At 37.9% G+C, this 13,302-nt stretch overlaps 1 protein-coding gene across 5 annotated transcripts in view; it reads right to left on the reverse strand.

Annotated features, from left to right (window-relative positions):
- The window catches only part of RBL2 (RB transcriptional corepressor like 2), a gene marked incomplete at both ends in the record, with an annotated part of 78,120 nt that overhangs the window by 20,091 nt on the left and 44,727 nt on the right, over window positions 1-13,302 (reverse strand). For 4 of the 5 annotated variants that reach the window (XM_080702517.1, XM_080702516.1, XM_080702515.1 and 1 more), the window contains 6 exons: window positions 3,743-3,919; window positions 4,007-4,287; window positions 4,478-4,747; window positions 7,548-7,659; window positions 8,376-8,540; window positions 11,191-11,328. In XM_080702517.1, coding sequence (XP_080558643.1) covers window positions 3,743-3,919; window positions 4,007-4,287; window positions 4,478-4,747; window positions 7,548-7,659; window positions 8,376-8,540; window positions 11,191-11,328 — 1,143 coding nt within the window. The remainder of the gene's footprint in view (window positions 1-3,742; window positions 3,920-4,006; window positions 4,288-4,477; window positions 4,748-7,547; window positions 7,660-8,375; window positions 8,541-11,190; window positions 11,329-13,302) is intronic. The other variant, XM_080702518.1, reaches the window with a different exon arrangement.

A 13,302-nucleotide genomic window follows, 5' to 3' on the forward strand; every position in this document is an offset into this window, starting at 1 on the left:
TATAATAGTAAATAAAATTTTAAAAAATAAAAAATAAATAGAATACCAAAAAAAAAACAAGAGGAAACATTTTTCTCATTTATGAAGTCAGAATTAACCTAATAACAAAACCATAACAAAACTACAAGTCAATAGCTTATTAATATATAAGACTATCTGCAAATTACTAATAAACCAAACCTAACAACATGTAAAAACTATACACCATGACCAAAGGGGATTTACACTGGGAAGGCCAGGCCGCCATGAAAATCAATGTAATACATCATTAGAGTAAATAACAAAAACATGCAATTATCTCAACACAAGAAAAAAAAAAGCTTTTAATGAAATCTAATACTTTTTCATGGTAAAAATAACAAACTAAGATTATAAACATAAACATATAAATATCCTCAATCTGATAAAGGGCATCCAAACAAACAAAAAACATAGTGTCTCCCATACTTCAATGGTGACAGAGCAAATGTTTTTCTCAAGATTAGGAAGAAGACAAAGATTTTTTGCTTTCAACATTTCTATTCAACATTGTACTGGAGGTTCCAGCAAGGAAAGTTAAGAAAGAAAAATAAAAGATACCTAATTTGGACATGAAGATGCAAAATTATAAGCAAATTATATAATCTTATACATAAAAATGCCTAATGAATCCACTAAAGCTTCTGGAACTTGTAAGTTCAGCAAGGTTCCTAGATATTGGATCAATACACAAAAATCAATGTATTTCTAGACACATGCAGTAAACAACAACAACGACAAAAAGAAACAGCTGCATTACAGTGGCACCAAAAAGAATAAGAATGTTACAAAAAGGCAAAAGTTATACCCTGAAAAGTACAAAACATTTTTGAAAGACATATATACATCGATCAGAAGAAATTGAGCCAGGTCTAATGGTACATACCTGTAACCCCAAGGACTTGGGAGGCCGAGACTGGAGAACCACAGGTTCAAGGCCAGCCCCAGCAACTTAGACTCTCAGCAACCTAGCAAGACACTGTTTCAAAATAAAATATAAAAAGGAAAAATAAAATAAATAAAAAGGGTTGGGGTTGTAGCTCAGAGGTAGAATGCCCCTGGGTTCAACTTCCAGCTTCATACACACAGATGTACACACAGAAGACTTAAAATTGTTGACTGCAAAACTCCCTACACTGATCTACAGATTCAGTGTAACTTATCAGAATCCCAGATGACTCCTTTGTAAGTATGACAACTCATTTCTAAAATTCATACGGAATTTCAAGGGACTTACATAGCCAAAATAACTGAAGGGAAAAAAGTAGGATGACTTGCATTGCCTACTTTCAAGAGTTAGAAAAAAGCAACAGTCATCAAAAGAGTATGATACTGCATAAGGATAAACATAGATATCAATGAAATAGAACTGACAGTCTAGACATAAACACACTGCCTATGATCAACTGCAAAGGTGTCAAGATTATTCAGTGATTTAACAATGGCACTAGGGCAACTTGAAAGCCACATACAAAAGAATGAAACTGGACTTCTTTCTCATACCATATATAAAATTACAAAAATGGGTAAAAAGCCTAACTGTAAAAGACAAAAGTATGAAATTCAGAAGAAAAAATAGGGATAAAGCCTCATGATAGGGTTTTTAGATCTTTCAGTGGATTATGAGATATAGCAATAAGTCAAGAATTTGGAAATTGGACTTCAAAATTAAAAACTTATGCTTCAAAAGTAAGTGGAAAATGAAATAAAATGTGTAAAAGATTTTTGTGTATCTGTGGTACTGAGGATGAAACCCAGGGGCATTCTACCTCTGAGCTATACCCTCAATCCTATTTTATTCTTTTAACACAGGGTTTTATTCTTTTTAAACAGGTTTTTTTGTGGAGGGCTTAAGTTGTTGGAGCTGGCTGGGAATTTGCGATTGTCCTCTCTCAGCGTTCCAGGTACTGGGATTTACAAACGTGTGCTACCATGCCTGACTGAGACTAGTAAGGAAATAAAAAGATGTTTGACATCATTAATCATTACACAAATGCAAAATAATCAAACCCACAATGAGATAGCACTTCACACCTGTCAGAATGGCTAGAATAAAAAATTCATATATAAAGACCACCAGGACACAATAAACGATGCTCAATATCATTAATTATTAAACAAAATGCAAATCAAAATCACAGTGGGATACCACTTAATACCGCTGGTATGACTGCAGCTTAAATAACATGAAGCCGGGCATGGTGGCGCACGCTCGTAATCCCCGCACTTGGGAGGCGGGGACAGGAGGATCGCACAGGTTCTAAACCAGCCACACTGGCTTAAGAGACCCTGTTTCCAAATAAAAAGTATAAAAATAGGTCTGGGAGTGTAGCCCCGAGGTAGAAGGGTTTCCAGGAACCCCAGTACCACCAAAAAATAAAAATAAAAAAATAAAATGAAAAGTAAAGTAAGTTGGCAGTGATATAGAGAAACTGAAACTCTCCTGCACTATAGGTACAAATGTAAAATGGCGGGTCCTCAAAATGTTAAACATTACCATATAACCCTGCAATTTCGCTTCTAGGTATAAACTCAAAAAAATTGAAAACAGGCACTCAAACAAGCACATGTACATGCATATTCAATTCACAAAAGCACTATTCACAACATCTGAAGGTTGGAAACAGCCCGGTGTCCATCAGTGGCTCAGTGGATGAACTGATGTTTCTTTACAGAAGACTATCACTTGCCTGATAAGGTATGGAGTACTGATACATGCGACGACATGGAGACACCTTGAAAGCATTATCCTAAGTGAAAGAAGCACTACCATCCTGTTTATATGAAATACTAAAAACAGATAAATCCACAGAGCCAGAACACAGATCACTGGTTACCAGGGAACATGGAGGCTCAATGGGAAGAAACTATTTAATAGGTAAGGGTTCTACTTTGCAAGGATGGAAATGCCTTGGAACTAGATAGAGGTAGTGGGTTGTATGACACTGTGAATATACTAAGTATCATTGGATCACGCACTTTAAAATGATCACCTTTATGAGAATTTCAATTCAGTAAATTAAAATATTTTAAAAAGACAATAAAAGCACTGATGTGAAAATAGTAAAATTAAGACCTTCCTATATTGCTTGTAGGAATGTAAAATGGTATAAGACTTCGGAAAACAGTCTGATAGTTCCTCAAATGGTTAAACATAGTTTATGACCATATGACCCACTGATCCATTCCTAGGTATGTATACTAGAAAAAGGAAAGTATATGTACCCACACAAAAGTCATACAGAAATGCTATTTTGCAGTGTTATCTAAAATAGCCAGAGTATAAACAACTCTAATGTCCATCATTTGATGGATAGATAAAAATACTGCTGTTGATCTACACAAGAAATATTCTAAAACTGTGAAGATTGCACATATATGTGAATATACTTCCATTAAGTTGTATTTTTAAGATGAATGGATAATATCTTAGTGAAGCTGTTGAAAAGGTGTTCTAAGCCAGATGTGATGGTGCATACCTGTAATCCCAGGACTTGAGAGGCTGAGAAGGAGGATTGCAGGTTTGAGGCTTGCCTCAGCAACTTAGCAACACCCTCAGCAACTTAATGAGACCCTGTTTGAAAATAAAAAATAAAAAGGGCTGGGGTGTAGTTTTGAGGTAGAACTCTCCTGTGTTCAATCCCGAGTACTTCCCCCCAGTAAAAAGTTCTGAGTAACAAAGTAACATATTAGCCCTTGCTTTTCAGTTCCAAAAGGTACTCACCTTTGCCATCACATAAATGGCACACATTAACAACTGGTCCAGATGTCTGTCCATCATAAGTTCTGGACACTGAATTATGGAAAATTCAAAGCAGGTCCAGATTTTTTTCCTCAGTTCATCTGAAATATCTAGTTTAGCACAAAGATCCCGAAGGCGGACACCTGCTAAGTGGTAAACCTAATAGATAAACAAGAATACTTCAAGTTGTGTTTGACACTTAAATGTCTCAAGCTTATGCTCTGCTAAGGATATGTGAAAACCTACCTTTCTACAGAAAAGTGATAAAGAGCTGGTCTTCCTGGGTCTGGCACTGCTGCTGGTCAAAGATTGTCCTTGTTTCTGTTGTTGTCCACCTGGGGAAATCTGTTGAACGGCCACTTGACCAGGGACTTGCAAAGTTGTTCCTGTCACCTGTTGAGAGCTCACACTTCCTGCCAGGGCCTGAGCACTGAGGGGCTGGATGGAGCCAGTCACAGCCTGTGCCTGCCCTCCCACATTCACCTGGACTGGGAAGAATGTTATCCCTCCATTTTCATTGGCAATACCTACAGTTTGTTACAGAAGGGGGTGGGGACAAAAAGGAAATGTTAAAAATAGAAGGCTTTCCTGACAGAGGTTTCCATTTCTCTTCAACCCCCTCTCCCCATGATTCTCCATTCCAAATAATCATGATAAGTCTCAGGTAATGCTCCAGTAAGTGCCAGAGAACTCAATATCCGTCTCTGCCTTCCTTACCTTGTACAGGAATAGTTACTGTCTGTCCATTGTTGGCTGTGACAGTGGCTGTTGCCATGGTGACTAAGGTCTGTCCAGGAACTGGCGTGACAGAAACAGCCTCCCCAGATACATTCTGCACTGGGACAGCATTGACTAGGGACTGTGGGGGAATTCGCCCAGGGGTCCCTCCATCAGAAGGGCCATCATTCTCAACAAATAGCCGCCTTCTGGTAGTACTGGCTGTTGGGGAGCTGTACCGATCATATAATGTGGTTGGAGATGTTATGCCTAGGGTCAAAACATATCAAACAAATGATTTAACACAAGGAGATAGATCTGACTTCTATCCAAGCTCTTATGTTTAAAAATAACTAGGGTATTTGAAATACTTCATAATTTAAAAAGCAAACAAAAATTATAGAAGTCATATTATACGCACATGCAACTAATGAAAATTCAACCGAATTATATAGAAAGCAAAATTTTATAAAGGAATTTTTCTGTTTTTCCCACAATATTCCCTCTCTCCACTCTAGTTTCTCCTAAATCAAACTAGGCTTTGTAATTTAATAAAAGGACCTCATGACATAGAGGCAATTTAAGGAGAATTTTTCTGTTTTTCTATGCAATTTTTTCTATACTCAAATTCTAATATTCATATATAATGTTATTTCACTGCAACCACTTGATAACAGGACGTAATGGTAGTATATCATCTCGTAGCATTTTCTCCCCAGTTTTTAAGAATTTTTATCTATGTCTTTTGCACATACAGAAATGATAAAACTCAATAATGTTATTTAGCAAGGTATATGGATTAGAGTCAGTTAAACTTACTAACAACTTTACTGAGATATGGTTCATGTGCTACCTATTTTACATATTTCGGTTGTATAAACCAATGGGTTTTGATATGTTAACTTTTTTTTAAACTGGAATTATATAATACACACACACACACACACACACACACACACACACGACTATTTCCAAAACATTTTTATTATTCCAAAACTTCTAACCATATGTTTTTTTTGGGGGGGGGGTTCCTGGAAACCCTTCTACCTCTGGGCTACACTCCCAGACCTATTTTTATACTTTTTTATTTGGAAACGGTCTCTTAAGCCAGCGCTGCTGGCTTCAAACCTGCGTGATCCTCCTGTCTCCGCCTCCCAAGCGCGGGGATTACAAACATGTGCTACCACACCCGGCTGGTTTTATTTTTTTTAAGTGTTTATACCTGTGTTTGAATTTTTGAGAAGTGAGCATTTTTTTGCCTCTTCCAAGTCCACTATAAAAACTGCATTAGTATGTTTTTTACGTTTACAAATATATATAGGGAGATCATACAAAAGTAAATCCTAAAATACTAGCTGGCAAACTGTGGCTCAACACTGCCTGATTACATAAAAATAAACTTACTACATTTGCATTTGGTATACCAATGCAGAATCAAAATTAATGCATAAACCAGGCATGGTGGTGCACGCTGATAATCTCAGTACTTTGGAGGCTGAGACAGGAGGATCGTAGTTTGCAGCCAGCCTTAGCTACTTAGTGAGGCCCTCCACAACTTAGTGAGACCCTGTTTCAAAATAAAGAATAAAAAATCGGGCTGAGGATGTAGCTTGGAAGTAGAATGCCCCTGGGTTCAATACTCAGCACCACACACACACACACAAAAGTAGAAAATATTAAAAGAATTCAGAAAGCAGGGCAAGGTAGTGCACATCTGTAATCCCAGTACTTGGGAGACCAAAACAGGAGGATCACAGGTTCAAGGACAGCCTTGGTAACTTAGTGAGCCTCTCAGCAACCTAGTGAGACCTTGTTTCCAAACAAAAAATATAAAGGGCTGTGGGTACCACTTGGAGGTAGAATGTCCCTGTGTTTAATCCCTAGTACCATACATACATACATACATACATACATACATACATACATAAGTAAATGGCTCAGGATGTAGCTCATTTGTAAAGTGTTGTTGGGCTCAATCCCTAGTACTGCTTAAAAAAGAAAAGTAGTTGTGGGGCTGAGGGTTTCAGTGGTAGGGTACATACTTACCATGTACACAACACAGCCCTGGGTTCTATCTATTCTATCCGTAGCACCAAGGAAAACAAAAGTTTTTTCTGATGTGTAAACTTAAATCTTGTACCTGGTAGATAATACAAGGAGCTGCCTAAAATATAAACCAGATGCATAGCAACCTGGCCCTTTCTATACTTCTCAGGCCTGCACTGCTATCACATTAACCCTGGTAGCACAGCTCAAGTGACAGACGAAGCTAGACATGTTCAGAGTGCCCTTGAGTTCCTCACCGGCGTATGTGAGCCTACCTGGATCTGCTTTTACAGAGTCTATTTGCCTTAAAACAAAATTCTAGAAATCACCAGGAATTCGATTATCCAATAATAACTAATGTTAAGAGTTCGGTTTTTCCATTTCTGCCTTTTTTTAATGCTTAGAGGTAATATTCACTTAAAAAGAAGGATCACAGTAGCTGGGCTTGGTGGTGCATACTTGTAATCCCAGTACTTGGGAGGCTTAGACAGAAGATCGCAGGTTTGTAGCCAGCCTCAGCTACCTTAGTGAGGGCCTCCATAACGTAGTGAGACCCTGTTTCAAAATAAAGAATAATAAAATAAAATAGGGCTGAGGGTGTGGTTGAGAGGTAGAATCCCCCTGGGTTTCATCTCTAATACTGCCCCCACCAAAAAAAAAACAAGGATCATGCATGTTAAACACATAGAATTTTTTTCTTTTTGAAAGATACTTGTGGGCTGAGGATGTGGCTAAATGTTAAAGAGTGCTTGCTTAGCATGTGTGAAGTCCTGGTTCAATCCCTAGCATTGAAAACAAATAAACACACCAAAAATCAAACAAAAAGATACTTGTTCTATCATACACTTTCTTGTGTTCTTCTATGTTCTATAAAAGCATTGTTTTTAAGTGATCCATAAAGCACTGAACTGCACAGAATATTTCCTTTCCCATATACCCTATTAACTTCACTTGTAGATTTAGATGAAATTTAAATATCTACATACAAGGCTCCAAAATATTCCTCCTAGCATTTTAAACTTACTTCTTCCAAGTCCTCCAGTATCAGTACGAACTTCACTCACCCTTCTGGGAGTCAAAGGGGAGCCAGCACTACAAATTTCATCCGCTCTTTCCAGGTTCTGAGGTGGCATGACCTATAATGAATAGTTTGCATAAAATGGTAATATGCAAAAAAGCATTTTCATACTCCAAGACAGTAGTAAAACTCTATCTTTGCTCATTTGTTATTCCACCTTGGTAAAGTCAGCTCCTTCCATTTTCATAGTAAAGCACTCTGGCAGTCTTAAAAAGTTCCAAAAATAGCCGGGAGTGGTGGCGCACACTTGTAATCCCAGCATTTGGGAGGCCGAGACAAGAGGATCATGGTTCGTGGTCAGCCTCAGCTTCTTAGTGAGGCCGATTGCAACTCAGTGAGACCCTGTTTCAAAATAAAGAATAAAAAATAGGGCTTGGGGTGTAGCTCAGAGGTTGAATGCCTCTGGGTTCCATCCCAAGTACTGCAAAAAAAAAAAAAAAAGAAAGTTCCAAACCTGATAACTGGATACTAAACATAAATCAACCTTCATAATTGATTTGGAATTAGTTAGAATGGCAATTGTGCTAAGAAATAGAAATTGATCAAGAAAAAAAACTGAATTTTTTTACTCTGTCACCAAAATCTTGAGGGAATCACAAATTATTCCTGAATCTTGTTCTTTTTGATATAGAGGTAAAATATTAACTCCCATTGCCAGCCTCTTGCCCTCTTAAAGGGTAACCACTAAGTTTAACTGCTCTCTGGTAAAAAGAGATTATGAGTAGAATAGACATTAATGTACTTTTCTTATCGAAAGATGTTATTTTCACAAACCTCTTCACACGTAGGAATTCTGTTTTCATTATCTCTAATTCTGTCCCAGAGTGGGGATTCTGATTTCCAAGCCAAATGGTCTAAGATTTGTTCTTCAATCTGATTAAGGTGTTTTACCACCTCTCTACAAAGACCATCTTCTGCTCTAATGAACACTTCTATCACCTGAAGTAAAGAAAAATGCCTGGGTTCATATAATAATAATAATAATAATAATAATAATACTCTAGTTTTCAAATATTTTATTAAGTACAAAAACAAAGTGGATACATCTATTTAAATACTTAGAAAAAAATTTATCAAAAATTACAAATTTAGTGCCGGGCGTGGTGGTGCACGCTTGTAATCCCCGCGCTTGGGAGGCAGAGACAGGAGGATCGCGCAGGTTCGAAGCCAGCCGCGCGCACTGGCTTAGGAGACCCTGTTTCCAAATAAAAATGTAAAAATAGGTCTGGGAGTGTAGCCCAAAGGTAGAAGGGTTTCCAGGAACCCCAGTACCAACAAAAAAAAAGAGAAAAGAAAAGAAAAAAGGGCTGGGGATGTAGTTCAGAGGTAGAGCATTCCAGGGTTCAATCCCTAGTATCAACAAACAAGCAAATAATAAAATTGTAAATTTAACAAATAGTACTTTTTGAAACAAGTGCTTTTCCTTTTACTATTTCTGTAAATAATTACTATATACATATGAATTATATAAAACAGTTTTCATAGTGGCATATTTCAAAATTTATCAATTAGAAAATATTGAGTTTAAACACATTATTCTTAATATTTCAGCCAGGCGTGGTGGCTCATACTTGTAATCCCAGCAATTGGGAGGCTGAGACAGGAGGATCGCGTAGACTCGAAGCCAGTGTTAGCTACTTAGTGAGGCTCTCAGCAACTTCGTGAGATCCTGTTTTCAAATAAAATATAAAATAAATCTGGAGTATAGATAGCCCAGAGGTAGAATGCCCCTGGGTTCCAGCCCCAGGACCGAGAAAAAAAAAAAAAAGATTTCATACTAAGGGGCTTGGTGTATAGTTTAGCACAAGGCCCTAGGTTCAATCTCCAGGCCCCCTCAAAAAGTTCAAATAAAAAACATCTAAACAAGCCGGGCATGGTGGCGCACGCTTGTAATCCCAGCATTCAGGAGGCTGAGACCGCAGGATAGCAGTTCACGGACAGCCTCAGCTACTACTTAGTGAAGCCCTCTGTAACTTAGGGAGACCCTGTTTCAAAATAAATAAAAAATAGGGCAGGGGGTGTAGCTTGAAGGTTCCATCCCCAAACCTGAAAAAAAAAAATCTAAACATTCAATCTATGATAACTATAGATACTAATTTTTTTCCTTTTTTGAGTAATGGGGACTTAACCCAGGGCACTCTACTTCTGATCTATAACCCCCCTTTTATTTTTTATTTTGAAAGAGGGTCTCAGTAGGTTACTGAGGCCGGCCTTGAACCTGGGATCCTCCTGTCTCAGACTCCCAAGTACTGGGATTACAGGCATAGGCCACCACACCCAGCTGAAAGAAATGAATTTTGATGATTTTGTGTGTGTGTGTGTGTGTGTGTGTGTGTGGTACTGGGGGTGGAACCCAGGGGTTTTCTACCTCCAGGCTATACTCCCAGACCTTTTTTTTTTTTTTTTTTTTTTTTTTCGTGGTACTGGGGTTCCTGGAAGCCCTTCTACCTCAGGGCTACACTCCCAGACTATATATATATTATATATTTTATATTTATATATATATAAAATATATATATTATATATTTTATTTATTTATTTATTTATTTTAATTTGGAAACAGGTTCTCTTAAGCCAGCATGCTGGCTGGCTTCGAACCAGCATGATCCTCCTGTCTCTGCCTCCCAAGCGCAGGGATTACAAGCACACGCCACCACGCCTTGCAGACCTATTTTATACTTTATTTGGAAATAAGGTCACTAAGTTGCTAAGAGCCTCACTAAGTAGCTGAGTGTAGCTGAGTCTGGCTTTGAACCTTGTCTCATTTTTGATGATTTAAAGAGTCAATATCAGGAAGGAGCCAGAAACTGGGTGTGGTAGTGCACGCCTGTAATCCTAATACTTAGGAGGCTGAGAAAGGAGAATCAAAGGTTAAAGGACAGCCTCAGCAACTTACTAAGACCCTGTTTATAATTTAAAAAAATAGGAAGTTTAAAGGGCTGTGGGTACTTGGAGGTAGAATACCCTAGGGTTCAATTCACAGTAACAACAGTAAAAAAAAAAGGAGCCAGGCATGCTTGTAATCCCAGGTACTCAGGAGGCTTAAATCAGGAGGATCACAGATTTGAGGACACATAGCAACTTTATGGCTAAGTATATAGCTCAGTGGTAAAGCACTCCTGAATTTAATCTGTAGTACCTACCAGTGGCTAGGAGGTTATGCACAGCTACTGAATTAATGCTGTAACTCTATTCCTTTTTATAAAATGTGATAGATCAGGATGCTCTCAGTATTAACTTCCATAAAATAAAAAAAAAGGCTGTTGTACAAGATTAGCTAATGACATGTGTGCTGCTTTTTAAAGCCACCTTGGCTTCTAAAATCACAGTATTCTAAAATCCTTTAACAGCCAGGCATGGTAGTGCACACCCGTAATCCCAGCTCCTCAGGAGACTGAGGCCCGCCTGGGTAACTCAGTGAGATCCTTAGTAGAGCGCTAACAGCCTCACGTGTGCTTACCAGGCTTGAAGCTCTGGGTTCAATCCTAGTACCTCCCCCCCCCCACACACACACACACACAAGCTGGATTACTAACAGCAGGAAGTTGGTCTCATCCACATTCAACAATACCATATTTTTAAAAAATACCTTATAAAAGTGATAAAGTGGTATATCAAATATTTCAGTAACAAGTGGAAAATTCCCAGGAGGTTTATAAGAAAATGTGACGACCTCAAGACAGCAGGCCAAGAGTGATCTATGGAATGCATCTTGTTCCAGAATTCCCTACAAAACAAAGTTAATAGCATTCAGAAACATTAGCCTGCTCTACAAGACACTTCATAGTCAGTTAAATAAAAATATCAGAGAAAGTCTTATTTTCTCAGTGAAAGAACATGCCTACTTTCTTACCAAATGTTTTGGAATTTTATAAATACACTCATGTTTAATAAAAAATATAAATGGAATATGCAAGAACTTTTAAAAACCTTACCTATTATGGAATATATGTAATAAGAGAGATGACATGCCTAACCAAAATGTACACATGTTCTGATGCTAAGAAAAATGATATGGAAAAATGTTACAATACAGTTTTTACTCTAAGAGACTACTGTCATAAAGATAGCTAGAAGGCAGGCAAGCAGGTGATTAGCTTGGTGACGGTGTACCAAAAGCTAACATAATTATTGCAGGGTGACACTTGTGATTAACAGGTGAGTTTTATTTCGTCTTTTGGATGTTTAGTTGCCCAGAATTGTATATAAATGTTATTTTTTAATTATAGCTACTCAGGCACCAAAAGCACAGGCAACAAAACAAAATATAAATTTGATTTCATAAAAATATAAGAATTGTGCATAAAATGGAACTACTATCAAAGGGAAAAGAAAACCAAAAGAATATATTTATAAATCATATGTCTGATAAGGGATTAAGACCTAAAATGTACTTAAAAACTTCTACAGTTTGACAACAAAATAGCAAACACACCAATTCAAAAAGGTACAGAGCAGCCCGGCATGGTGGCACACCTGTAATTCTAGTAGTTGGGAGGCTAAGAAAGGAAGACTGCAGGTTTAAGACCAGCCTTAGCAATTTAGTAAGACTCTGAGCAACCTAGTGATATCCTGGCTTAACTCAAGAGATAAACTTTGTGAGACCTTGTTTCAAAATACAGAATAAAAAATAGAGCTGAGGGTGTAGCTCAGAGGTAGAACGCCCCTGGGTTCAGTCCCCAATAACACATATGCATGCCCACATACAAAAAAGTAGAGTGAACCAAAATATACATTTTTTTTTTTTTCTTTTTGGTGGTACTGGAGTTCCTGGAAGCCCTTCTACCTCTGGGCTACACTCCCAGACCTATTTTATATTTTTTATTTAGAAAAAGAGTCTCTTAAACCAGCAAGGCCGGTTCTGAACCAGCGCAGTCCTCCTGTCTCCGCCTCCCAAGCGCGGGGATTATAAGCATGCGCCACCACGCCCGGTGATCAAAATATACATTTTTTAAAAGATGATAAACAAAAGAGCCAATAAGCAAAAGAAAAGACACTGAACATCACTAGTTATTAGTGAAATGTAAATCAAAAGCACCATGAGATACCACTTCATATCTATCAAGATGGCTGTTATTTTAAAAAATGAAAAATAAATGTTTGAGCCGGGCGTGGTGGCGCACGCTTGTAATCCCCGCGCTTGGGAGGCAGAGACGGGAGGATCGCGCAGGTTCGAAGCCAGCCGCGTGCGCTGGCTTAGGAGACCCTGTTTCTAAATAAAAATATAAAATAGGTCTGGGAGTGTAGCCCGGAGGTAGAAGGGCTTCCAGGAACCCCAGTACTACCAAAAAAATAAATAAATAAATAAATAAAAATAAATGTTTGAGGATATAAGGAAACTGAAACTCCTGTGTATTGCCGGTGGGAAGAGAAAATGATATAGCTGCTGTGGAAAACTAAATTGTAAACTTAAAGATGGTTAAAATTCTGTTTTGATAAGTATATTTTACACTTAAAAATGTTTTTTCTCCTTTTGGTATTGGAGATTGACCTCAGGGGCATATTACCTCGAAGCTAAACACCCCAGCCCTATTTTACTCTTATTTTGAAACTATTATTTCTCACTACTTGCTGAGGCTGTCCTTGAACCTGTGTTCCTTCTATCTCAGCCTCAAAGGACTAGGATTAAAAACATATGCCACCATGTCTGGCTAAAATATAAGTTACTTAGATGAACAGACAGCTATCTACCTGATATTAG

This window comes from Muscardinus avellanarius, assembly GCF_963383645.1.
Source record: "Muscardinus avellanarius genome assembly, chromosome: 10".
Taxonomy (NCBI): Eukaryota; Metazoa; Chordata; class Mammalia; order Rodentia; family Gliridae; genus Muscardinus; species Muscardinus avellanarius.